This window comes from Populus alba, chromosome 2 (genome assembly GCF_005239225.2).
Source record: "Populus alba chromosome 2, ASM523922v2, whole genome shotgun sequence".
In the NCBI taxonomy this organism is placed as follows: Eukaryota; Viridiplantae; Streptophyta; class Magnoliopsida; order Malpighiales; family Salicaceae; genus Populus; species Populus alba.
In genome coordinates this window covers 3,531,668-3,557,727 of record NC_133285.1, presented here as the reverse complement: position 1 = coordinate 3,557,727, position 26,060 = coordinate 3,531,668, and the positions used below count along the sequence as shown (strand labels likewise).

At 38.3% G+C, this 26,060-nt stretch overlaps 2 protein-coding genes across 2 annotated transcripts; both read left to right on the top strand.

The window, feature by feature from the left end:
- The first annotated feature begins 407 nt into the window (after positions 1-407).
- Positions 408-19,612, top strand: LOC118049324 (protein SPIRRIG-like). The gene is given in 21 exon segments (XM_035059297.2): positions 408-1,146; positions 2,366-2,435; positions 2,542-2,627; positions 3,434-3,569; positions 3,668-3,724; positions 4,011-4,184; positions 4,385-4,576; positions 4,716-4,781; positions 5,798-5,912; positions 6,108-6,715; positions 6,717-7,283; positions 7,446-8,145; positions 8,270-8,372; positions 8,457-9,565; positions 9,687-11,334; positions 11,466-11,550; positions 11,553-14,524; positions 16,192-16,500; positions 16,582-16,888; positions 17,045-17,191; positions 17,757-19,612. Coding segments are annotated over 21 exon segments (10,791 nt in total). The 5' UTR covers positions 408-985; the 3' UTR covers positions 18,936-19,612.
- On the top strand, positions 19,132-24,534 carry LOC118049325 (pentatricopeptide repeat-containing protein At3g63370, chloroplastic). The gene is given in 11 exon segments (XM_073407537.1): positions 19,132-19,198; positions 19,741-19,895; positions 20,261-20,443; positions 20,816-21,280; positions 21,283-21,322; positions 21,325-21,437; positions 21,440-21,863; positions 21,866-21,974; positions 21,976-22,945; positions 22,947-23,454; positions 23,556-24,534. Coding segments are annotated over 10 exon segments (2,688 nt in total). The 3' UTR covers positions 23,109-23,454; positions 23,556-24,534.
- Positions 24,535-26,060: the final 1,526 nt, after the last annotated feature.

The window sequence follows — 26,060 nt, the reverse complement described above, 5'->3', positions numbered from 1 at the left end:
AGTTTATTAAAACCTCCCTCGTAATCCTACGTGGAATCTACAGTGTAAACTGCCTGTTTGTTATAACGGTTATTCTGAAAGATATTTTTTTATTTCAAAATATATTAAAATAAAATTTTTTATTCTTTAAATTTTATTTTTAATATTACTACATAAAAACGATAGAATTGAAACTAAAAAAAAGTTAATTTAAAATAAAAAATTTAAATATTTTTTTAAAAAAACAAACTAATGATCGAGTAAAGACCAAAAGCGAAGAGGAAATCACGTCTTGTCCGACAATCTCGAGACGCCACGTGGAGTACCCGAGCGTCGTGGATCCCACGATGACGTGGTCGAGGAGAGGCAGCGTTTCTATGTGGACATAGGAACTAGGAAGTCTTTTTTAGAGCGAGAAAACAAATTAATAATAATAAAATGATTATCGTAGAGCGAGAAACAAGGCGCGGATTGGCCGTCCAAAACCAGCAGTCGAGTAGATTGAGAGAAATTTTATTGATTAACTCATAACAATAATAATCATAAAAAATAATCGTCATTCTATTATCCTTTTTTTTCTTCTTCCTGGTTTACTTTCTCATAATCATAACCGAAGTCGCGTTTCCCTTTTTTAGGGCTAAAAAATTTCACATTTCCCCTAGAATTTTTTTTAAAATTAAGTAAAAACAGCAAGACACAAAACACGAACGGAGAAATTAAATCCCCCAGATCTTGCTGCCCATAAATCCCGACTCCGATCATTCCTCTCCCATTCTAGCTCAATCGATTCAATTTCTTCGTTTTATGTATTTTCTTTCGTTAATTATTTTAATTCTGAGCCAGGGAAAGAGAGCCATAGAAATCCTTGTAGATATTTATCAGTATTAACATTGTAATAATCTGGAACAAGGCTTTGGATCTGGTGAAACTGAATTAAATCGTCGTCCGTCAGTCGTCGTCGTCGGATGAGAGGGAATCGTAGAAGAGAATTGAAAGTGAGAAAACGATGAAATGGGTAACATTGCTTAAGGATTTAAAAGAGAAGGTCGGTTTAACTCACTCTCCATCTTCTAGTTCACCAGCTGCCACTGCTCCTCCTCCTTCATCGCCTGCACACAATGCTTCCTCTTCTTCCACTTTCCAAGACTTCTCTGCATCTCCTTCCAGGTTCTTTTCTCTTCCTTTTTTAAAAAATATTTTCTATTTTTCATACATGTTCATCGCTTATTTATTTGTTTAGTATATGATTGATTTGGTGCGTTTTTAGTTCCACATTTGAAATTGAAGCGTAATCAGCGTTGACTGCTCTTGAATTTTGATCTGTAAGCGGATTAGATGAGCTCTGTTGACTATTGTTTTGTAAATACGACTTGGCGATTTGTTGTTTTTGATTAAGTAATACATTCTTAAATTAGTAATATCCAGTAGCGATGTACAAATTTATGCATTGAATTGATTTTATTTTTTAGGGAAAATATGGATAATTTTTTTAGATTCCAAGGTCTAAGATATAACAAGACTGTGATGGACTATGCCTAATGTAGAATTGATGATGATCTCTCTCTCTCTCTCTCTCTCTCTTTTCAAAACTAGTATGAAAGAGCTTTATAATTCAAATAGGCGAATCGTGGATGGTATTAGTTTACAAAGTAAGCAATGATGACATTTTCTGGGATCGAGGCTTGGTTGTTGTTGTGCCTGTTGTTTTCCTGGTGACTTTTAGCTCACCATTAGTTACCAGAATACCTCATACTGCAAGGATTTGCATCAAGGTTTAGCATTTGGCGCGGTGTGTGTTGGGCACTGACTCAATGATAACTGGACTATAAATGCTTTCAAAATGCAATGCTGTTATTGTTTGGATTAGTTCTGGGGAATCTTTCCCCATAAATGTTTCCCTCTCTCTAGTAAATGTATATACTGATAATACCTTGTGCTTGTGCTTTCTTTTCTATCATACAAGGGATGCTGATGCTGCAATTTTTGTTACTATGCTCATAGCAGGAATTTATAGGATCTAGTTCTCTCTGTATAAAGTTGCACTTGAATCTATGAAAACCTTCATATTTGTAATCTCAAAAGATCTCATGCTTCACCGTAGTTTATCAACTTTAATTAGCAGTTTTAACCTTTTTGCATTATTTTACCAGACTTAGGCAAAGTTAAATCATAAGATTCACCAGCTTTCTGGTTGTCAATAATGCATATCTGTATCTTCCTATCTTGATATTCCACCCTAAATGTAGTCTTATTATTCTATGATCTATACAGTTGTAAATATATGGCTTTACATGTTGTAAGTTTCTGATCTATTACCACATTCAAGCTTACCATTTCACGCCAGTGTAAACGTTTGTGTTCCTGTTTTTCCCCCTATGAAATGCAGAGAAAGACATGAGTTGGAATTGGACTTCAAGAGATTTTGGGAGGAGTTCCGCTCATCCAGCTCTGAAAAGGTTCTTGCCATCCTTTTGTTTGATATCTCATCACTGTTTTCCCGCAATTTATCATTGCTTGTAAAACAAATAGTGATTGCTGATAGCTCTTTCATTGCCTATGCAGGAGAAAGAAACGGCCTTGAATTTGACTGTAGATGTTTTTTGTAGATTAGTGAAGCAGCACGCTAATGTAGCTCAATTGGTCACCATGTATGGACGGCCTTCCACTTTTGATTTGCTGGACTGATTTTAGCTTTCTTTTGCCATTATTTAATTTGTATTACTTGTAAGATTGTCATTTGCAATAGAAGATTAAAAAGATCATGTTAGGCATGCTGTGTTTGTGGTTATTCCACGCATCTGATGCAGCTGTATTATTGAATTTTCAAGAATTAATTTACATCAAGGCAACAATTACAGGATATTATAGTGTTTAAGTTTTACTTTAGATGTACTACTTTAAGTGACTTTAGAGGTGTTTCTATGTCTGTGGTTTGAAAAGAGTCATCGCTATAACTTCCTTTTCCATTCTTGTTTTCCTTTCCCTTCTCTTAGGAGAATTTCTTATTCTACATTGGTAGTTAACATTTCTCTTTCTATTATGAATATAGTTCTTTATCAACAAAGAGTTGGCTATCATTTTCATACTGATTGTTCAAACTGCACTTTCTCAATCTGTTTCCTCTGAAAAATTCAGTCTACTCTTGGCGACTATAACTCTTCTTGGATCTCATAACAATATTAGGCATGGGATCATTCATGAAACTCATTTCGTATCCTCAGAAGTTTCTATTGGCTTCCTCCTTTTATTTCATTCAATAATTGTTTTTGCAAATCTATGTGATTTTCTCAGTTGCATAAGATATCCTACTTTTCTTGCTTTGTATGAATTCAGGAATGCATGTCAACAGCAGGTCTGGCAGTTGTTTTTATTTATTGAATAAGATTTCTGCTTTCAGTGCTTTGCATGGTTCTTGGCATGATTGAAGATATTTGCAATTTTTGATGAATCACAGGCTAGTTGAAACACACATATTCTCTTTTGTCGTGGGAAGAGCATTTGTAACCGATATTGATAAATTAAAAATCGGCAGCAAAACAAGATCTTTGGATGTAGAGAAAGTGTTGAGATTTTTCTCTGAAGTTACAAAGGTTTGTTCTTTTAAAAGCTTTTACTAAAATGTTGTCCTTTCCTCTTTCATCCTGACAATTTGTTAATAGAAGCCATGTTCTCCCTGCCTTTTTTTTAGGATGACATCTGTCCCGGTTCAAATTTGTTAACTGCTGTTGAAGCCCTTGTATCCGGGGTATGTTTCTCTTATAATCACCAACTTGAGATAAAATAAAGAAGACAAAAAGCTTCGGGGTTGAAATTATATTTGTTTCCTTCTGTAGTCAGTGTTTGGCTAATCTGCAGTCCCTTGTCAAAAGTCAATGGAAATTGATTTTGAGTGATTGAAAGTGTTTTGCTATTTAAGCTGCCTGGTAAATGAGGCTAGAAAGTAGTATTGTCAACTAGAGGGAATTCTAACACTTGTTGTCATGCTACTTTTACTAAAGCTTTTTAAGGAATTTTTTTTTTCTTTTTTTCAGCCTATTGATAAACAGTCTCTCCTTGATTCTGGAATATTATGCTGCCTCATTCACATTCTTAATGCCCTTCTGAGCACCGAAGCCAATGAAAGGCAAAAGCTCACAAACTCTGAAGGACCACTTCTACATGAAAAAGATCAAGATGGTGCTTTAGAGCAAGTTCGCCGGCTTGAGGTAGATTTTTTCATGTGCTAGCTATTCTGGTTGCGTTTACTAACCATATAATGTTTGACATGGTTTGGGTTAAACTTGTGTAATATCATCTCAGACACTAACACTTTTATTTGCCTTCATGTCATCTTGATCAGGTAAATAAAATTTACAGACTAGAATTAGGCATTTGAAGTCTATTTTTTCTCTTTTTTTCCATACAGGTGGAGGGAAGCGTGATGCATATTATGAAAGCACTGGCAAGTCATCCTTCAGCTGCACAAAGCTTGATTGAAGATGATTCACTTCAGTCGCTGTTTCAGATGGTTGCAAATGGGTCTTTAACAATATTTTCTCAGTATAAAGAAGGTCTTGTTCCCCTGCACAGCATACAACTTCATAGGCATGCAATGCAGGTAAATGTATAGCCTTTCGTCCATAAATGCAGTAATGGAGCTGCACATGAATCTTAAAATTATAGCCACTCAGAGAGATTCAGACAAGCTTCATGGCTCACTGTTTGAAACTGCTTCTATCTGTTTTTGGTTGCTTCAGATACTTGGTCTTCTTTTGGTCAACGACAATGGAAGCACTGCAAGATATATACACAAACACCATCTGGTATTCGCAATACGCAGATAAGAATTACATTAGAAAAGCATACAGTACTGTAGTTAACTTGTAATCTACATTTTCATCTCTCCCTTTTTCTATATTGAAGAATATGGAATGATGGACCCTTCTGGTCTCTTCAGCAGCTTCTCTATAAAAGTTTACTGGGATTTAATCTGTTGTTACCAATTCTCAATACTAAAGTTAACTTTGTGTTCGTATCACCTAAATCTGTCTAAAATCTGCTGACACAATAATTGGAACTTTTCTAGTTTGCTTTTATTTGGTTGAATTAAGTAATTGAAGTGGTTTTAGACAATCCTTGATATTAAAACTCTATTATCATGTATATAGGTATAAATGAACCGCAAATGGAAACCACAGAATTGTAATACACAAGCAGTTCTAACCATAAGATTATTGATGTGGAATGAGAATCAGAGGGAAAATACATGCAATTGGTTCGCCACAGTTCTTTTTTTGTTTTTTGGATAAGAAGTGACAAATTGCAGGGGGTCGCCATTAAATCATTTTACAAAGACAACAAGAGATCATAGTTGTACATCCATTTCATGCTCTTAACTTTTGACCAAGTGATCTGTTCATGCTTTTCCCTTAATAATGCATCCTGGAATTAGTAGTGTATTGTGTAACGTTAACCTTTTGCATGTGATGTATCCCAGTTTATCCTTTGGTAGCTAATTATATACCCTTCTCTGTGAAGTCATCAATTGGAATAAACTTTGAGACATTACTGTAGGCTTTTGTCTGTTGACCTAATTTTGAACATCTTGACAATTTTGAAACACGCCTTTGCTGTCCTAAAACTAACCTTGTTTGGGAAGTGTGTGGTTACTCTAGTCATGACATAGAATTTAGCCATTCTTTTTGCTAGCGAAGCTTTTATTGAACAAAAAACCCTTTTCAGTGTCTTGTTTCTGGTTATAATAACTTGCATAGTATGTTGTCTTGTTTTATTTTCTACAGATCCTGCTCATTGGGTGATATCTCTGTTTCATGTGCAGATAAAAGTTCTTTTAATGGCAGTTAAAGATTTCAATACAGACTCTGGTGATTCTGCCTACACCATGGGCATTGTGGACTTGTTACTTGAATGCGTGGAATTGTCATACAGACCAGGTAATGTGGCCATACGTTTTACTTCTTGAATTGCATAAGATCAATGGGTCAAAATTCTGTGGTCGTGACTTCTGAAACAAGATGTAAAATATATTAATTTATTGTTCCAGAATAATCTGGAATTCAGATTATTTTGAGCTCTAAAATTGTTATATGTATGTTACTGCTTATTTTTTTTACAATTTTGAATTGTAGAAGCTGGTGGTGTCAGGCTCAGGGAAGACATACATAATGCCCATGGCTATCAGTTCCTTGTGCAGTTTGCATTGGTTCTATCCTCTGTGCCAAAAAGTCAGGACTCTCAGTCTTTTCATTCCAAGACTTCTCGTGCCTTTGATGGTATAGCAGGTGTTTCTCATGTGATGAATGATGAACGAAGACAGGATTTCACAGAAAAAGAAGACCCTTCACCAGCTCAGTTGTCACCTGCATTATCTAGGTTGCTTGATGTACTCGTTAATCTATCTCAAACTGGTCCTGCTGAATCTACAGCATGGCTTGGAGGAAAAAGTTCCAAACCTTCTCACACCCACAATAGCAGAAGTCGCATGTCATCTTTAGATCGTGTTGCTGATGAAAATTGGGAGAAAGACAACGGTAAAATTAAAGACCTTGAAGCAGTCCAGATGTTGCAAGACATTTTCCTAAAGGCAGACAGTGCAGTACTGCAGGCAGAAGTATTAAATAGAATGTTTAAGATATTCTCAAGTCATCTTGAAAACTATAAGTTGTGTCAGCAATTACGGACGGTTCCACTTTTGATCTTAAACATGGCTGGTTTCCCACCTTCATTGCAAGAGATTAATCTTGAAAATCCTAGAATATGCTGTGACTGTTGTGAATTGTGTTCCTGAGCAAGAGTTGCTTTCTCTTTGTTGCCTATTGCAGCAACCGATAGCATCAGAGCTGAAGCACACCATACTCGCTTTCCTTTTGAAACTTTTATCTTTTGATCAACAGTACAAAAAAGTCCTGCGAGAAGTTGGCTTACTGGAAGTTCTGTTAGATGATCTGAAGCAGCACAAGTTTATTTTGGGTCTAGAACAGCAAACTGTTAGTCCTAGTCAGTCAGAAAGAAAATCTAGCTCAAGTAGTTTCAAGAAACACATGGACAGTAAAGATGCTATTCTTTCCTCACCGAAGCTAATGGAATCTGGTGGTTCAGGGAAGTTCCCTATTTTTGAAATTGAGGGCACAATATCTGTTGCATGGGATTGTATGGTCTCTTTAGTGAAGAAAGCTGAAGCCAGTCAAGCATCATTTCGATCAGCTAATGGTGTGACCATTGTTCTTCCTTTTCTTGTGTCTAATGTTCACCGTCCTGGGGTTCTCCGGATATTGTCATGTTTGATCACTGAAGATATTGCACAGGTATGTGAGCATGCCATTTTACGAAACTGTTAAATGTTTGAATAGTCATAATAGATTTGCATGCTCTCGTGCATGTATAACTGAATTCTTTTTCTTATTAATCCCCAATAGTTTTTTTTCAGAAGCTCATGCCAAAAGAAACATTCGATTTTTATTTACCAGGCTCATCCTGAAGAACTAGGTGTGCTTGTTGAGGTTCTCAAAAGCGGAATGGTTACAAGCAGCATGGGACATCAGTATAGGCTTCAAAGTGATGCAAAATGTGACACAATGGGTGCCTTGTGGCGCATACTGGGTGTGAATACTTCAGCTCAGAGGGTCTTTGGTGAAGCCACTGGGTTTTCTCTTATGCTGACTACACTCCACAGTTTCCAAGGTGATGGAGAACAGACAGAAGAATCTTCTTTAGAGGTTTACATGAAGGTGTTCACATACCTCCTGCGCCTGATGACAGCTGCAGTGCGTGATAATGCCATTAACAGGACAAAATTGCATGCTATTATATCATCCCACAGCTTTTATGATCTTCTATCGGAGTCTGGCTTGCTTTGTATGGAATGTGAAAAGCAAGTCATACAGTTGTTATCAGAGCTTGCTCTTGAAATCGTGCTTCCACCATTCTTGTCTCCAGACAGTGCTTTGCCAACTGATATGATTGAATCTGGGTCAGCTGGTTTTCTTTTAACTAGTCCATCAGGTTTGTTTAATCCTGATAAGGAACGAGTGTACAATGCTGCCGCTGTTAGAGTTCTGATCCGCTTATTGTTGCGCTTCACTCCCAAAATGCAGTTAGAAGTACTGAACCTTATAGAAAGACTTGCTCATGCTGGACCCTTTAACCAGGAAAACCTCACCTCTGTAGGTGCGAAATGAAGTTTTTGTTCTTGCAATCCCTCCTGTTTTATTGATTGTCTTTATTATTCTATTGTCTGCATGTTTGCATGTCTAACTAACCCCCCCCCCCCCCAATTTTGTCACTTGTGTAGACTGTGTGGAGCTTCTGTTGGAGACAATCCATCAATTCCTTCCAGGCTCATCTCCTTTCCTTTTGTACACACTGAAGATTGTGGAAGTTCTTGGTGCATATAGGTATGTCTCTGGAGAACACAATGTGTGGTTATTTACTTGACAATGATTATCATAGAAACTAAGGTTTATATTTTTTTCTGATAGGTTATCTGCTTCAGAACTCAGACTGCTTATTAGATACATTCTGCAAATGAGGCTTATGAAATCAGGTCATATTCTTGTTGATATGATGGAGAGGTTGATTCTCATGCAAGATATGGCCTCAGAAAATGTATCTTTGGCACCATTTGTCGAGATGGACATGAGTAAGATTGGCCATGCTGCTGTTCAGGTGTCTCTGGGAGAAAGGTCCTGGCCTCCTTCTGCAGGTTATTCATTTGTTTGTTGGTTCCAGTTTAGACATTTCTTGAAATCACAAGCAAAGGACACAGAGCCATCAAAAGCTGGCCCTTCCAAAAGGCGTAGTAGTTCAAATGGGCAGCATGATGAACGGCATATTCTCCGTATATTTTCTGTTGGTATGGCAAGCAATGATAGCACATATTATGCAGAACTTTATCTTCAGGAGGATGGTGTTCTAACCCTTGCTACTAGCAACTCTAGTGCCTTGTCTTTTTCTGGATTAGAATTTGAAGAAGGCAGATGGTATCACCTTGCTGTTGTTCATAGCAAACCAAATGCTCTTGCTGGACTATTTCAAACTAGTGTTGCAAATGTGTACCTCAATGGAAAGTTAAAACACACAGGGAAACTAGGATATTCACCATCCCCAGCTGGAAAACCCTTGCAGGTCACCATTGGAACACCACTAAATTGTGCGAAAGTTAGCAAGTTGACGTGGAAACTTCGTTCTTGCTACCTTTTTGAGGAGGTGCTTACATCAGGGTGTATATGTTTCATGTACATTCTTGGTAGAGGATACAGAGGGCTCTTCCAAGACACAGACCTTCTACGTTTTGTCCCTAACCAGGCTTGTGGCGGTGGTAGTATGGCCATCTTGGATTCATTAGATGCTGACTTGCCATTGGCTACACCGAAGCTCGAAAGTACTAACAAGCAGGGGGATTCTAAAGCAGATGGTAGTGGGATTGTTTGGGATTTGGAGAGATTAGGAAACCTCTCATTGCAGCTTTCTGGAAAGAAACTTATATTTGCATTTGATGGAACATGGACCGAATCTGTTAGAGCATCTGGAGTATTCTCCTTGCTCAATCTAGTTGATCCTATGTCAGCTGCTGCCTCTCCTATCGGGGGTGAGTGAATAAAATCTGGATTTTATGTTTCAAGCAATTTATGTAGAGTAGAGGGCTGTTCCATATTAGCTCCTGCGCTCCCTCCTTCCCCCCTTGGTCATTCCTTTTATTTTTGCTTCAGGTATCCCGCGATTTGGACGCCTTCATGGAGACACCTATGTTTGTAGGCAATCTGTAATTGGTGATGCAATCCGTCCCGTAGGTGGTATGGCTGTTGTCCTGGCCCTTGTCGAAGCTGCTGAAACCAGGGATATGCTTCACATGGCTTTGACGTTGCTTGCCTGTGCAATTCATCAGAATCCCCAGAATGTGAAAGATATGCAAAAATATAGGGGATACCATTTGCTTGCTCTGTTTCTGCGTCGTAGAATGTCATTATTTGACATGCAATCTCTTGAGATTTTTTTTCAAATTGCTGCTTGTGAGGCTTCATTTTCTGAACCAAAGAAGTTGGAACGCAGGCAAGCCACTTTATCAGCAGCCACCTCTATGCAGGAAACTAGCTTTGAGCTCAGCTTGTCAAAATTTCGTGATGAAATTTCTTCAGTTGGATCTCATGGGGACATGGCTGATTTTTCTGTGCCAAAAGATTCATTTAGCCATATTTCTGAGCTAGAGAATTCTGATATGCTAGTTGAAACTTCAAATTGTATTGTCTTGTCAAATGCAGATATGGTTGAGCATATCTTGTTGGACTGGACATTGTGGGTGACTGCCCCAGTTTCAATTCAAATTTCACTTCTAGGATTTCTGGAGCATTTGGTGTCCATGCATTGGTACAGGAGTCACAACCTTACAGTTCTGCGTCGAATAAACCTTGTTCAGCATTTGCTAGTCACGTTGCAGCGTGGTGATGTTGAAGTTCCTGTATTGGAGAAATTAGTGGTGTTGCTCGGGGTCATTTTGGAAGATGGATTTCTGGCTTCTGAACTAGAGAATGTGGTAAGGTTTGTGATTATGACTTTTGATCCACCTGAACTGAAACTAAGGCATCAAATAGTGCGAGAGTCAATGGGTAAGCATGTGATTGTAAGGAATATGCTCCTAGAGATGCTTATTGATCTACAAGTAACTATCAAATCAGACGAGTTACTTGAGCAGTGGCATAAGATTGTGTCATCAAAACTGGTAACGTATTTTCTTGATGAAGCTGTCCATCCTACAAGCATGAGGTGGATCATGACCCTTCTTGGTGTTTCACTTGCTTCTTCTCCCACATTTGCTCTAAAATTTCGCACAAGTGGTGGCTATCAGGGTCTAATGCGGGTGCTTCCTAGTTTTTATGATTCTCCTGATATATATTATATTTTGTTTTGTCTGGTATTTGGAAAGCCTGTGTACCCCAGACTACCAGAAGTGCGCATGCTAGATTTTCATGCCCTTATTCCAAGTGATGGAAGCTATGTGGAGTTGAAGTATGTGGAGCTGTTGGAATCAGTGGTTGCGATGGCAAAATCTACATTTGATAGGTTAAACAGGCAGTCAATGCTTGCTCATCAAACTGGCAATCTTTCCCAGGTTGGTGCTAGCCTTGTTGCAGAGCTTGTGGAAGGAAATGCAGACATGACAGGAGAGCTTCAAGGTGAAGCTTTGATGCATAAGACATATGCAGCACGCTTAATGGGAGGTGAGGCATCAGCTCCTGCTGCTGCAACTGCAGTCCTGAGATTTATGGTTGATCTTGCAAAGATGTGTCCTCCCTTTTCAGCTGTTTGCAGAAGGCCTGAATTTCTTGAAAGCTGCATCGACCTTTATTTTTCTTGCATTAGGTTTGTTTTCAGACACCCTGCAATTTGTATCCTCTTTTCTGGATGCCATGTTGACATTTTTGGAACTACTTATTTCCAATTTTAATTACTCTAGCAGTACTGTGATTGGATGAGCCTTGTTTTTCTTGTAGGGCTGCTTATGCAGTGATGATGGTGAAAGAGCTTTCTGATAAGGCAGAAGAAAAGGACTTGAATGATTGTGATGATACCAGCCAGTTTCTCAAAATACGTTCTCTAGCTTACCTCTTGAACAAGAACAATCGGCAAAGACCTCCATTAGCATTGGAAGCTTCCCTCAGGGGCATGCAAGTACAAGTTCTGAAGATATGCCCGTGTCCCTAAATGATTTGGCTGATGTTAAAACAGAGACTGGCATCTCTAATTCGCATGAGGAATTGAATAAATCAGCCAAAGGTGTCCCGCCTTTTCAGAACTTGGATGGGGATAATGTTGACCTGGTTTCTGCCACCTCTAGCTCAAATGAATTCAATATCTGTAATGTTGATGGCAATATGCATTCCTTTCGACAGGCAGAATCCCAGAGTTCAGCTTCTCTTAATACACCAGATTCTCCTATTATATCTGAGAAGTCGAGTTCAAGAATTCCCCTCACACCATCTTCATCTCCGGCTGTTCCATTGTCATCTTGGCTTGGCAATGCGTCCCCCAATGAACACAAAGATTCTGTACAAGCCACTCCTTTCATGGAGTCTTCTATGTCTGTTAGTGAATTCGATCCATCTGCAGGCTTGAAGTCAAGTTCCCAAGGGCCAGCTTCTGCAAACTCATTTTTGGCAATTAGCCCAAAGATTCTCCTCAAAATGGATGATTCTGGCTATGGGGGTGGGCCTTGTTCTGCAGGAGCGACTGCCATGTTAGATTTCATGGCAGAAATTCTTTCTGATTTTATCACTGAGCAGATTAAAGCAGCACAGGTTATAGAGGGCATCTTGGAAACAGTACCTTTATATGTTGATGCTGAATCAGTTTTAGTTTTCCAGGGTTTGTGCCTTAGCAGACTGATGAACTTTGTGGAAAGGCGTCTTTTGCGTGATGATGAGGAAGATGAGAAAAAGCTAGACAAAATTCGATGGACCTCGAACTTGGAATCATTAAGCTGGATGATAGTAGATCGTGTCTATATGGGTGCCTTTCCTCAACCTGCTGGTGTGTTGAAAACTCTGGAGTTCTTGTTGTCATTGTTACAGTTGGCAAACAAAGATGGTCGCATTGAAGAAGCAGCTCCTGCAGGAAAGAGTCTGTTATCTATTACAAGAGGAAGCAAGCATCTTGATACTTATATCAATTCACTACTTAGGAACACAAATCGAATGATAATGTATTGTTTTTTGCCATCATTTTTGGCCACCATTGGAGAGGATGATCTTCTTTCATGCCTAGGTTCACTTATTGAGCCCAAGAAAAAATTATCCTCCAATTCTTCACAAGAAGATTCAGGAATTGATATTTGCACGGTTTTACAGTTGCTAGTTGCTCACAAGCGCGTTATTCTCTGTCCCAGCAATGTTGATACTGATTTGAATTGCTGTCTTTGTGTAAATCTAGTATCTCTTCTCCGTGACCAAAGGCGAAATGTTCAGAACATGGCAGTGGATATTGTCAATTATCTGCTGGTGCATCGCTGGGCTGCACTAGAAGACTTGCTTGTCTCTAAACCAAATCAAGGGCAGCACATGGATTTACTGCATGGTGGTTTTGACAAATTATTGACTGGAAGTTTATCTAATTTCTTTGAGTGGTTTCAGAGTTCTGAGCTGATGGTCAACAAAGTATTGGAGCAGTGTGCAGCCATTATGTGGGTTCAGTGTATTGCTGGATCAGCAAAATTTCCAGGAGTGAGAATTAAAGGTATGGAGGGTCGTCGTAGGAGGGAAATGGGGAGAAGATCACGTGATATTTTGAAGTTAGACCAAAAACATTGGGAACAGGTAAATGAACGAAGATATGCTTTGGAAATGCTTCGTGATGCAATGTCTACTGAGTTACGAGTTGTCCGCCAAGATAAGTATGGATGGGTCCTGCATGCTGAAAGTGAGTGGCAAACCCTTCTTCAACAACTTGTACACGAGCGTGGAATAGTCCCACTGCAGAAATCCTCTGCAACTGAAGATCCTGAATGGCAGCTTTGTCCCATTGAAGGTCCATACAGGATGCGCAAAAAGCTTGAGCGCTGCAAATTGAGGGTTGACACCATCCAAAAGGTTCTTGATGGACAGTTTGAGTTGGGAGAAGCAGATCTGTCCAAAGGAAAATACGAGGGTGGTGCTGATGCTTCTGATACTTACACTGAATCATTTTTTCATCTTTTAACTGATGGTGCCAAACAAAATGGCATGGGTGGTGAGATGCATGGTGAATTTTTTAAAGAATCAGATGATGTGAAGGGGGAAGATTCTGCTAGAAATGGATGGAATTATGATCGAGCTAGTAGCATGAATGAAGCAAGTCTTCACTCAGCACTTGAGTTTGGTGTCAAGTCTAGTGCAGTTTCTGTCCCAATGTCAGAGAGCATACAAGAAAAATCTGACTTTGGAACTCCAATGCAATCATTGTCAAATAAAGCAGATGAAATCATAACCATGGAAGATAAATCAGATAAAGGACTAAATGATAATGGTGAATATCTGATCCGACCATATTTGGAACCTCACGAAAAGATACGATTCAAATATAACTGTGAGCGAGTTGTGGGTTTGGACAAGCATGATGGTATATTTTTGATAGGGGAACTTTCGTTATACATAATCGAGAACTTTTATATTGACGATTTGGAGTGCATTTGTGAAAAAGAATGTGAGGATGAACTCTCTGTTATTGATCAGGCTTTGGGTGTAAAGAAGGATGTTACAGGCAGTGCTGATTTCCAGTCCAAGTCAACTTCATCCTGGAGCACAACAGCAAAGGCATGTATTGGTGGAAGGGCATGGGCCTACAATGGTGGTGCATGGGGCAAGGAGAAAGTGTGTACTAGTGGTACTTTACCCCATCCCTGGCATATGTGGAAGCTCAACAGTGTTCATGAGATTCTGAAACGTGATTACCAGCTCCGACCTGTTGCTGTTGAGATATTCAGCATGGATGGATGCAATGATCTACTTGTTTTCCACAAAAAGGAGAGAGAAGAAGTGTTCAAAAATCTGGTTGCCATGAACCTTCCAAGGAATAGCATGTATGAATTCTACTACTCATTGCTTTTGAAGTTTTCTTTCATGATTGTTTTGTGGTTGTGCATACTTGCCATTAACTAGTAATTGCATCTGCCAATTATTTTTTGACCAAGTATAATTTTTTATGCTTCACGTGTTGTATGTGAATGTTATGCTGTAGCTGTGTATCAATTATTTTATGCTGAATGTATGTTGTTATATTAGATTTTTCAAGTGTTTAAGAGTTGAAAATAATTCTTGTTTATCTTGTAAGGGTTGAGCATGATCCTTCATGTCTTGGTGCATATGAACAGAAAAAGGTTAGAGAGCAAGCTTTTAACATTTGATGTCACAATGCCGGTCTTGATAGGATTGATATTTGATTTTTTTTTTTTTCATCATTCATGATCTTTTTTTCTAGTTTTTAGGAATTTTAATATTTTCTATGTAGTAGTTGTATTAGCTTAGCACAGATTTAGTTCTACTTCCTAGTTAGGTGGTTTTTCTGTTTTGCTTGCTTCTGGTTTTTCTACATTGTAATAGCTTGAATACTTATATATAGCACCCTCGTTAGAAATCCAAGTCAAGGTATTATTTTCAGTGATTGATACTGTGGATTTTTTCTTCATCATTTGATTGTTGTTGTTTCTAGCACATGTCCGTGGGTTTCATGTTGTTAGGTGTCATCACAATGGAATGCAGGTTGAACAGTTTTATCAAGGATCTATGTTTGCATGGCCCTTGCCAGCCAAAATAATAATAATAATAATGGATGGATGGATGGATTAAAAAAAACCAAACTCCTAAGTAAAGAGTTAGATGCAGCACTTTTTTTCAGGTTGCTTGACAACTCTGACTGAATCTCTGTGTAATTAAAGATGAGCTGTATTGCACAAAAGGAAAAAGGTCTTTATTAAATGAATACAGCTGCTTTAGAGTGGAGAAACTGCTTCATCAACTGCACTACCGATTCTTTGTGGCATTGGAAAATATCCCGAAGTGTTTCTGCATTCCATTTTCAAATGTTACTTGAGATCCCTTCTACACTATGGAAATACATCTAGATAGATCAACATATTCTCAAGATATGATTTCTGTGTGATGTTGTGGTTCACCACTCCCTCCCTTCATTCCATCCTCTGAGGCTGAAGTAAGCAGCTCTGAAAATAGATTTTTATCTGATGTCTACTGCTAATGTAGTTTATGCATGCAATTTGGTAGTGACTGAAAGGAAGATTTTAAAAATCTTTCATCTTCTGAAAAGAAGAAATTTTATTTAAGCTTATATTGCTTCTTGTTTTGCAAATCAAGTTTTTATGGTTCATTATGTTTTTTAGCATCAATTATGAATATGAGTTTTGTTTTGTTTTGGACTTTATTATATTTCCTATTTGAAAGTTGAGTCTCCGAGGAATCACATTGATATTTGAGGTTATTGTTTTCTTAACTATTGCTACTCTTCTCTATTTATCTCCCCTTTCCCCCTTCTCTCTTCCCTAATGCCTCTTTACATCCATCCTACATTGCAATTTCATGGATATGCTAATAGAGGTATCTTAGAATAATAATAAGATGACGCAATTATATTTATGTTGCTCATGTAATGATGCTATGGACCTTCCTGGATGCTTCTTTCTCAGAATATTTGAACTGAATATTGCTTAATCCACAATTTTCTCTCTCGATTCAGGTTGGACACTACAATTTCTGGATCAGTAAAACAAGAAAGTAATGAGGGCAGCCGCTTATTTAAGATAATGGCTAAATCCTTCTCTAAAAGGTGGCAAAATGGAGAAATTAGTAATTTCCAATATCTCATGCATCTCAACACCTTGGCTGGTAGAGGATACAGTGATCTGACCCAATATCCAGTGTTTCCATGGGTTCTCTCTGATTATGAGAGTGAAAATCTGGATTTGTCCAATCCTAAATCATTTCGTAAGCTTGAGAAACCAATGGGTTGTCAGACACGAGAGGGAGAAGAGGAATTTAGGAAAAGGTCAGTCCTCATGTGTATAGCACTGATTATTTTTACAGCTTTCCATTTATTCTGTCATTTACCTTTTGGTTTTCTATTCAGATACGAGACCTGGGATGATCCAGAGGTTCCAAAATTTCATTATGGCTCTCACTATTCTAGTGCTGGAATTGTTCTCTTCTACCTTCTACGCCTTCCACCATTCAGTGTAGAGAATCAGAAGCTGCAGGGTGGTCAGTTCGATCATGCTGATCGTCTTTTCAACAGTATTCGAGATACTTGGTTAAGTGCAGCAGGGAAAGGAAACACATCTGATGTCAAGGAATTGATCCCAGAATTCTTCTACATACCAGAATTTCTGGAGAACAGGTTCAATCTTGATTTGGGAGAGAAACAATCAGGAGAGAAGGTTTGTTTCTGAAAGTGCAAATTTATTTACTTTTGCCTGATCTCTTTTGTTTGATTATTCGCTGGGAAAGAACTTGTGATCCACAAAAAAAAAAATTATATTCCTTTTCCGGCCATTAAAAATTGCAAGCATGCATGGTTTTTTTTTTATTGTCAGGTCGGTGATGTCCTCTTACCCCCTTGGGCGAAAGGCAGTGCTAGAGAGTTCATTAGGAAGCATAGAGAAGCGCTGGAATCTGATTTTGTTTCAGAAAATCTTCATCATTGGATAGATCTTATTTTTGGATATAAACAGAGAGGGAAGGTACGTTCAACATTCTTTATGTCAGAAAACTGTGTTGTCTATTTGCAGTCAATCACATCCAGATCCATTAAAAACAACTGTAAAAAATATAGATTTTTTTCTACAGTGTACTTCCAAATGAGCTTTTCATTCTGTTTTACCTTTCTGAAATGTAACCCCTGAAAGTCCAGTAGCAAATCAGTGGTGGTGACAGATCAGTAGAATAAACCTCAGTCCAATGTTTACATGATATTTAAATTGATTACTTTTATTACATGTCTATTTTTACTGTTGATGGCTTTCACTGTTTTGTTTGAGAAACTACGAAGATCATGCTTCTTCCAGCGCAATAGTTCTGTGTTTGCATGGTTGGCTACCCCCCCACCAAACCCCAAAAAAATAATATGTATCACTCCACTGCTACAACTACTTTGGAAGTGAAACTTTTACACCAGGATGTGCCCTCCATTTTGATGATTTAACTCATCATTGGCCCATATTTTTTTCAACTCTTTTCTTTGGGTGAATGGATCATTCTCCGCCTCGTCCTGTTTATGATCTAATATTTTCCTTGCATAATTGACAGGCAGCTGAAGAAGCTGTGAATGTTTTCTATCATTACACTTATGAGGGGAGTGTAGACATAGACTCAGTTACAGATCCTGCTATGAAAGCCTCCATTCTAGCACAAATCAATCACTTTGGGCAGACACCCAAGCAGCTATTCCTCAAACCCCATGTGAAAAGACGTTCTGATAGAAGGATTCCACATCCACTCAAGTATTCCTCCCATCTTGTTCCATATGAAGTACGCAAGAGCTCATCTGCCATTACCCAGATTGTTACTGTTCACGAGAAAATACTCATGGCGGGCCCAAACAGTTTGCTCAAACCTACAACATATAACAAATATGTTGCATGGGGTTTCCCAGATCGTAGCTTGAGATTTATGAGCTATGATCAAGATAGACTGCTCTCAACACATGAGAATCTTCATGGGGGCGGCAGCCAGATTCAGTGTGCTAGTGCTAGTCATGATGGTCAAATTTTGGTTACAGGAGCCGATGACGGGTTACTCTGCGTTTGGAGAATCAGCAAGGATGGTCCACGCGTTCTGCAAAATCTGCAGTTGGAGAATGCACTTTGTGGACACACGGCCAAAATCACATGCCTTCATGTTAGCCAGCCTTACATGCTGATTTTAAGTGGCTCTGATGACTGCACGGTTATTGTATGGGACCTCAGCTCCTTGGTTTTTGTTAGGCAGCTACCAGAGTTTCCTGTGCCAATTTCAGCAATTTATGTGAATGACTTGACTGGTGAGATCATGACAGCGGCTGGAATTCTGCTTGCTGTCTGGAGCATCAATGGGGATTGCCTTGCTATGATCAACACCTCCCAACTTCCTTCTGATTCTATTCTCTCAGTGACGAGTTGTACATTTTCCGATTGGTTGGACACAAACTGGTATGTGACAGGTCACCAGAGTGGGGCAGTAAAGGTGTGGCAAATGGTTCACTGCTCCAACCAAGAGAGTGCCTTGAGTAAATTTACCAGCAGTTCAACCAGTGGGCTAAATCTAGGTGATAAGGTACCAGAGTACAGGTTACTTCTACACAAAGTACTGAAGTTTCATAAACATCCGGTTACTTCCCTTCATCTCACAAGCGACCTGAAGCAGTTACTTAGTGGGGATTCTGGCGGGCATTTGCTTTCCTGGACACTACCAGATCAGAGCTTGATGGCTTCATCTAATCAGGGGTGAGAGGGGGAAATACTGATTTAAGCGTGATTGTTTCAGCTCGTGGCTGCTATTTATTATTTATCGAAATCCTATGTGGGTTTTGTGTGCCATCCTCAGCAAAGAAAAAGGGGGATTCTGTGTTCATAATACATTGAAGAAGAAGAAGGCGGCAGGGCTGGCCTGGGATTGAAACAGGACACCAAAAGGAAAGATATAGATGTCTGATAAATGTTTAATTCCTGGAAAGCATGAAGACTGCCGTGCTAGGCTTCCGATTGAGAAGGGTAAGTGGACCCTCGCTTCTTGTTGTACCCTGCTTACGAGGCGAGTACTTTTTTAGTGTACATAAATGGAATTACCGACAGCGTGTAATGAAGTTGTATAGAAGAAAAACGTGCCAGTAATGGAGAGTTGTGAAACCATCTGGCCAGGACTGGAACTCGATCCAAGTTGATTTGGATTTTGTATTCTTCGGCTTAATTTTTTTGCATAGTGCCGTGCAACGGGGCGCCCACTGCCCCTTTCTTGTTGAAAAGCGTGCCATCCCCCCCATCCATGCTAGCTCGGATTTGGGTGATGTTTCTTGGCTATTGAAATGCAGTGCGCTAAGCTTGTTGATTTTAAACGAAATAGGTTTCTGTGAATTGAAATCTGGTTCTTGTTCTTGTAATTGTAGCATCCCGAGTGTGTTTTTTTTTTTTTTAAAAAAAATGAATGGATATAATTTATAAAGGAAGAATAGAATGTAGGAGCCAATCCCTGGTCAAGGCTGTAAGATATCTCCTGCATTGCTTCAGTTGTTTGTTTTCATTGAAACCATTGTCAGACTGCCATCCAATGCAGCATGCCATATTCTCAGATAGGATGGGTAACAGGGAATATGCTGCTGTGATGAGTTTTTTCTCTGGTTTTTCGAGTCGATTTGATCGGGTTTTTTCAGCTGTCATATTAGCGCAGGGCAGGAGCTCTTTTGCTGAAACGGTATGGGACAAGAAAATATCACAAGACGGCCATAAATGAAAATTAGGAGGAAAAGGCAGCAATTGAATTCAATAAGAAATGAAACACAAACAAAATCTAAAAAATGAAGGGTGGTCTACCCTGTTCATGGGCTTATATTAGCGCGGGAAAATAAATAATGGGTTGTGGACTGAATGTAGAGTTGGGTTGGCTTTCAACCACCAAACATACCACAACGAAATCACCCTTAACCCTTATCGTATCACATGCAATGGCTACAACGATTCCACTGTTACTACAACATTTGCACGGCACCAAACACCAAACAAAACCCATCTCGCTCCCAAATTCTCTGAGACTCCATCAAAGGTTCCCCTCTCAAAGAGACATGCAAACAAGGAAACCTCAAAGAAGCATTTGCTTCACTTACTGCTCTTTCCTCTGACGATGGCAGCTACGTTCTGGTTAACCCAGAGGAGGTTTATGCACCAATCCTTGAGCTTTGTGCATCCAAGAAAGTTTTTATACAAGGCCAACAGATTCGTGCCCATTTGACAAAATCCAATTTAGTACTTGATTCTGTTTTTGAGCACTAAACTTGTTTTTATGTATTATAAGTGTGGGTCTATCTTGGACGCGGAGAAAGTGTTCGATCAAATGCACGACAGATTTATTTTTACATGGAATGCTATGATAGGTGCTTATGTTTCAAATGGAGAATGTTTAAGAGCGCTTGATTTGTACAGGCGAATGCGGGTTTTGGGTGTTCTTTTTTATTTACTGTTTGATTTTACTTCTAAAAGTATTTTAAAAAAAATTAAATTTTTTTTATTTTTTTATTTAAATTAATACTTTTTAATATTTTTATATATTAATATCAAAAATAATTTTTAAAAAAATTAAAAAATATTATTTTAATATATTTATAAATAAATTAAAAATATTTTAAAAACCTATCCACCCTTTCAAACAGATCCAAAACGTGCAGTGTGGTTGAGGATATCCACTGTGGGGCTGAAATTCATGGTCTGGTAATTAAATGTGGATATGATTCCATTATGTATGCTGCTAATTCTCTTGTTGTCATGTATGCCAAGTGCCGTGACATAATCGGAGCGAGGACACTGTTCGATAGAATGAATGAAAGAAACGATGTTGTTTCATGGAATTCTATAATTTCTGCTTATTCTATAGATAGGCAGTGTGTGGAGGCATTCAAATTGTTTAGCGATATGCAGAAGACTGTTGTTGGTGCGAATACTTGTACTTTTGTTGCTGCTCTTCAAGCTTGTGAGAATTCTTCCTTCAAGAAACCGGGCATGGAGATTCATGCTGCTATTTTAAAACCAAGTCCAGTTCTTGATGCTTACGTGGCCAATGCCTTGGTGGCTATGTATGTGAGATTTAAATTGGTAAAATGAGTGATGCTGCTAGAATTTTTGATAAGTTGGATGGAAGGATTACATCAGTTGGAATTCCATGTTCGCAGGTTACATTCAAAATGGTTTATATAATGAAGCTAATCTAAAATTAGATGAGGTTTCTCTAATAAGCATCCTTGCTTTGCTGCGTCTGGGAGATTGGGTTATTTATTGAATGGAAAGGAAATTCATGCTTATGCAATGAAGAATGGGCTTGATTCTAATCTAAAGATTGGGAATACACATATAGATATGTATTCCAAGTGCTGTTGTGTGGCTTATGTTGGCCTTGTTTTTTATAAGATGCTCAATAAAGATCTCATTTCCTGGACAACGGTTATAGCTGCCTGTGCTCAGAATAATTGTCATATTGAGGTTTTAAAATTGTTGAGGGAAGCGCAGGTGGAAGGGATGGAAGTAGATGCAATGATGATAGGAAGCACCTTGTTGGCTTGCAGTGGATTGAAGTGCTTGTCCCATGCAAAAGAAGTTCATGGTTATGCTTTGAAGCGAGGTTTATCTGGTCTTATGCTGCAGAATATGATAGTTGACGTGTATGGAAGTGTGGGAATATTAATTATGCGACTAGAATGTTTGAGTCGAAAAAATGTAAAGATTTAGTGTCTTGGACGAGCATGATATCGTGCTATGTACATAATGGAAATGCAAATGAAGCTCTTGATGAAAGAAACAGGTGTTGAACCTGACTCGATATCTCTAGTGAGCATCCTCTCTGCTTCTGCTAGCTTATCTGCCTTGACTAAAGGAAAAGAGATTCGGGGTTTCATGTTAGAAGGATCTATGGTGAACTCTCTTGTGGATATGTATGCTCGCTGTGAAAGTCTAGAGAACGCAAACAAGGTATTTATCTGTACCAGAAGTAAAAGTTTAGTTCTATGGACAGCTATGATCAGTGCATATGGAATGCATGGACGTGGCAAGGCAGCTGTTGAGTTATTCAATAAAATGAAGGACCAAAAACTTATTCCTGATCATGTTTCCTTCCTGGCACTTCTTCATGCATGCAGTCATTCAGGATCAATAGATGAAGGCAAAAGATTACTTGAAACTATGAAATGTAAGTATCATCTGGAGCCGTGGCCAGAACATTGTGCATGTCTGGTCGATGTTCTTGGCCGTGCAAATTGCTTAGAAGAGGCGTGCCATTTTGTGAAAAACATGCAGATTGAACCGACTGCTGAAGTGTGGTGTGCACTCCTCGGGGCTTGTCAGGTTCACTCAAATAAAAAACTTGGACAAATTGCCGCCCAGAAGCTTTTAGAGTGGGACCCTGATAGTCCAGGAACTTTCGTGCTGATATCCAATCTCTTTGCTTCCAGTGGAAGATGGAAAGATGCGGAAGGAATAAGAATGAGAATGAAGGGGAGTGGGTTGAAGAAAAACCCTGGATGCAGTTGGATTGAGGTTGGGAACAAGATTCATACATTCCTTGCCAGAGACAACTCTCACCCGCAATCTTATAATATCTATCAGAAGTTAGCTCAAATTACGGAGAAGTTAGAGATGGAAGGGGGGTATGTGCCTCAGACCAAGTTTGTTTTGCACAATGTAGGGGAAGAAGAGAAAGTTCAGATGCTCTATGGGCATAATGAAAGGCTGGCGATTGCATATGGTTTGTTGAGCACTACTGGGGGGAACCCCTGTTAGAATTGCAAAGAACCTTAGATTTTGTGGTGATTGCCATACTTTCCGCGAGCTAGTTTCAAAATTCTTTGGAAGAGAACAAATTGCGAGGGATGCCAGCCGATTTCATCATTTTGAAGACGGGATCTGCTCTTGTGGTGAATTCTGATGACTATGTACCTGAGAATTTGGCTCGCACAGGATTCTTTTGGATTCACATTAATTCACCAATGGTAAGCTATTGTTTCCTACCTCACCTATTACGCTGCTGTTAAGTTTACTACCTTGCCATGTTCCAACAAGGAGTTAAGATGGGATTTAGGTCCTGATAGGCAGGACATTTGAAGCAGCATTATTCAGAAAGACTCCTGTGGTCTATCCCTGAAGTTGACTCTGTGCTGCACTTCTTATGCAAGACTTGTATTGGGCAAAAATGAGGTACTCACAAATTATTATGCTGAGAAAAAGGTGGTAATGGGGTGCATTTAAACACCTGCAAAATTCTTCCCTCTCATGTAAGTTTCTCGCTATTTTGTCAAACATGCTGATCACGATTCATATTAGATGGATTCAAGTGATAATATAAAAATTGTGATCATGCCTTTTGACATTCCAGGTTCAGGTTATCAAGGCATGTGCTTCAGGAGTGAATGCGTGCATATTCCAATAGGAGGAACTGAAGGACAGAATTTGTGAAGCTGTTTAGCACATGTCCATATCTTTCTGCTGACATCGTTAATCATCAATATAGACTCTTATTGAATCCAGATGTTCCCGTGTAAGGTTGATTAAAATCTAATATTTTATTTGGTGATTGAGCTAGTCTTCCAATTCCGTTACAAAAAATATAGGGGGAGGGGGTGGGGTGCCGACACAAGTTTCTTTTGGGAGGAATTTCTTTTTTTCTGGATGTTTTTGTGAATTGAAATTTATAGATATCTGAGATTTCAATCAGAAAAGGCCATGGGGTTGATCAGGCTGTTTACTTCTACTCTCAAATGCAATGAGCTTTTCTTCCAATCACATATCAGAATCCAGAGCTGCTGTTCAACTCCCCAACTTTACAGTGTTCTAAGCAGCAGTCAGATTTAATTTTACTCCCTATGGCAAAATTTGAGGTAGAGGGTCACTCAGCTAGAGCTCATCTGGATTTAGTCCCCTGTTTTCTACACTTCGTTGGATGGTCTCCCCCTTGGATATTTGACCTCTTTGGTTTCTGCTTGGTCTTAAATCTCAGAATTGAAAACCCACTCCACTGTGCTAGATTGCTTTTGATTTAAAAGCTCGTATTGGTCTTTTGACTATGCATGTATTTCAGTTCCTTCTATGTTATATGGGATATTACGAATCTGAAAATTACAAAAAAAAAAAACAGTAAACTATTTATGATGCAATTTCTACTTCGTTGGGTTTAATTAACTTGTTAACGGGGGCTTACTTCGGTACTCTGTTACCAATAAGAAGAGCTCTTGTACAGATAACCCTGAGAAAAAATAAAATGGTGTAATTCTGAAGTTGGAGCGTGCCAAGACAGAGTTCGTCACTCGGTTACCAAAATTATTATTAATATGTTTAAGAAGTTGGATTGTACAGCATCAAACAGGCCTACCTACGAGTCTACTCTATTAGATTGCAGACTCTGTTACTAAGAGCATAGCTACCTATTTGTAGATATCTAAAATGGATATAAAGTACTGAGTAGGGGATCGCTGCTAAAGCCAATGTTGATTTCTCTATGGGCTAACTTTATATATTACTTCTTTTTATTTCAAGTTCCTGCTGGAATCTATTTATATATTTTAAATATTTATTTTTGTATTATAAAAGTATTTTTTTAAAAACATTTAAATTTTTTATTTGTTATTTATTTTAAATTAATATTTCTTATTATTTTTAAATTATTTTAATATATTTATGTTAAAAATAATTTAAAATTTAAAAAATATTATTTTAAGTACATTTTAAAATAATAAATATTTTAAAAAAACAAATTTTATCACACCTACCAACACTCTTATACCTTTACTTCGAATGAATGCTTGAATATATTAAGCAAGTATAAAAAAAAAAAATCTATATTTATATTGACTAGAAATAATTAAGAATTAAATACTTTCATGTTAAAAAATTAAATTATATTGCGTGAGTAATTAGTTTTTTTAAAAGATGTTTTAGATAGTTATACACTTTTTAAAAATATAATAAATAATAATCTCTTAAAAATGACAATATATTTGCCAAAAATAATATAATGTCTTATCAATTAAAATTTTAACACTTTTTTTTGTATTTTTATGTGCTCTTTGTTTATGATTTTTTTTATTATCGAGCATGTATGCTTGTTAAATAATTTACATGATTCTAAAAAATAAACATCTTTTCAACAATTACATATTTGAGTAGAAATTCATTGTTTTATGTTTTTATATGCTTTTTATTTATGATATTCTTCAACCTTTTCATGAGATTCTATCCTGCCTTTTATTTTTTCCGACTTCTTTCTCTGAACCGCCTCTCGATTTTCAATTAACCGGTGACTGTGCTCGTTAATTTTTAGCTGGGGTGGTAATAGTATCCGCACTGATCACACACCGTTTAGCTGGAATCGCCATCAATATCCATAAGCCAGTGAGGATAGAGGTTGTCAGCACCCTGAGTTAATTTCTCGATGGACGGGAATCGGCATTTGAGCCACCTACAAGCATGAATTGACAACTGAATTTGAGCACAGCACAACACAGGCGTAGAGAGAGAGGAGGGGTGGGGGACAGGGGGAGGAGATCAGTCGGGAGGGTGTGTCACCATTACAGGCGAGAGATCACTCGTTAGGCACAGAACGCATTGAAAAACTAACCAGAAACACGTTATACATTTGAAGTCCAATAATCGCAGGGTGCAGTGACCTTCAGTCCCTTAGGAGGAGCGGTCGTGTTTGAAAGTTGTGGTCTGGATCATGATGATGATCCTCTGCTGTACTGCTGCATGCAGTATTTACATTTATAACAGTCGTGTGATTGTTTTCACGGTTGGAAATTTGTTGTGTAGAACATTATGTAGATTATTGTTGATAGATGTTTTCTTAGCATCTTGGAGTTATAATCTAACTTTTTATTTATTTATT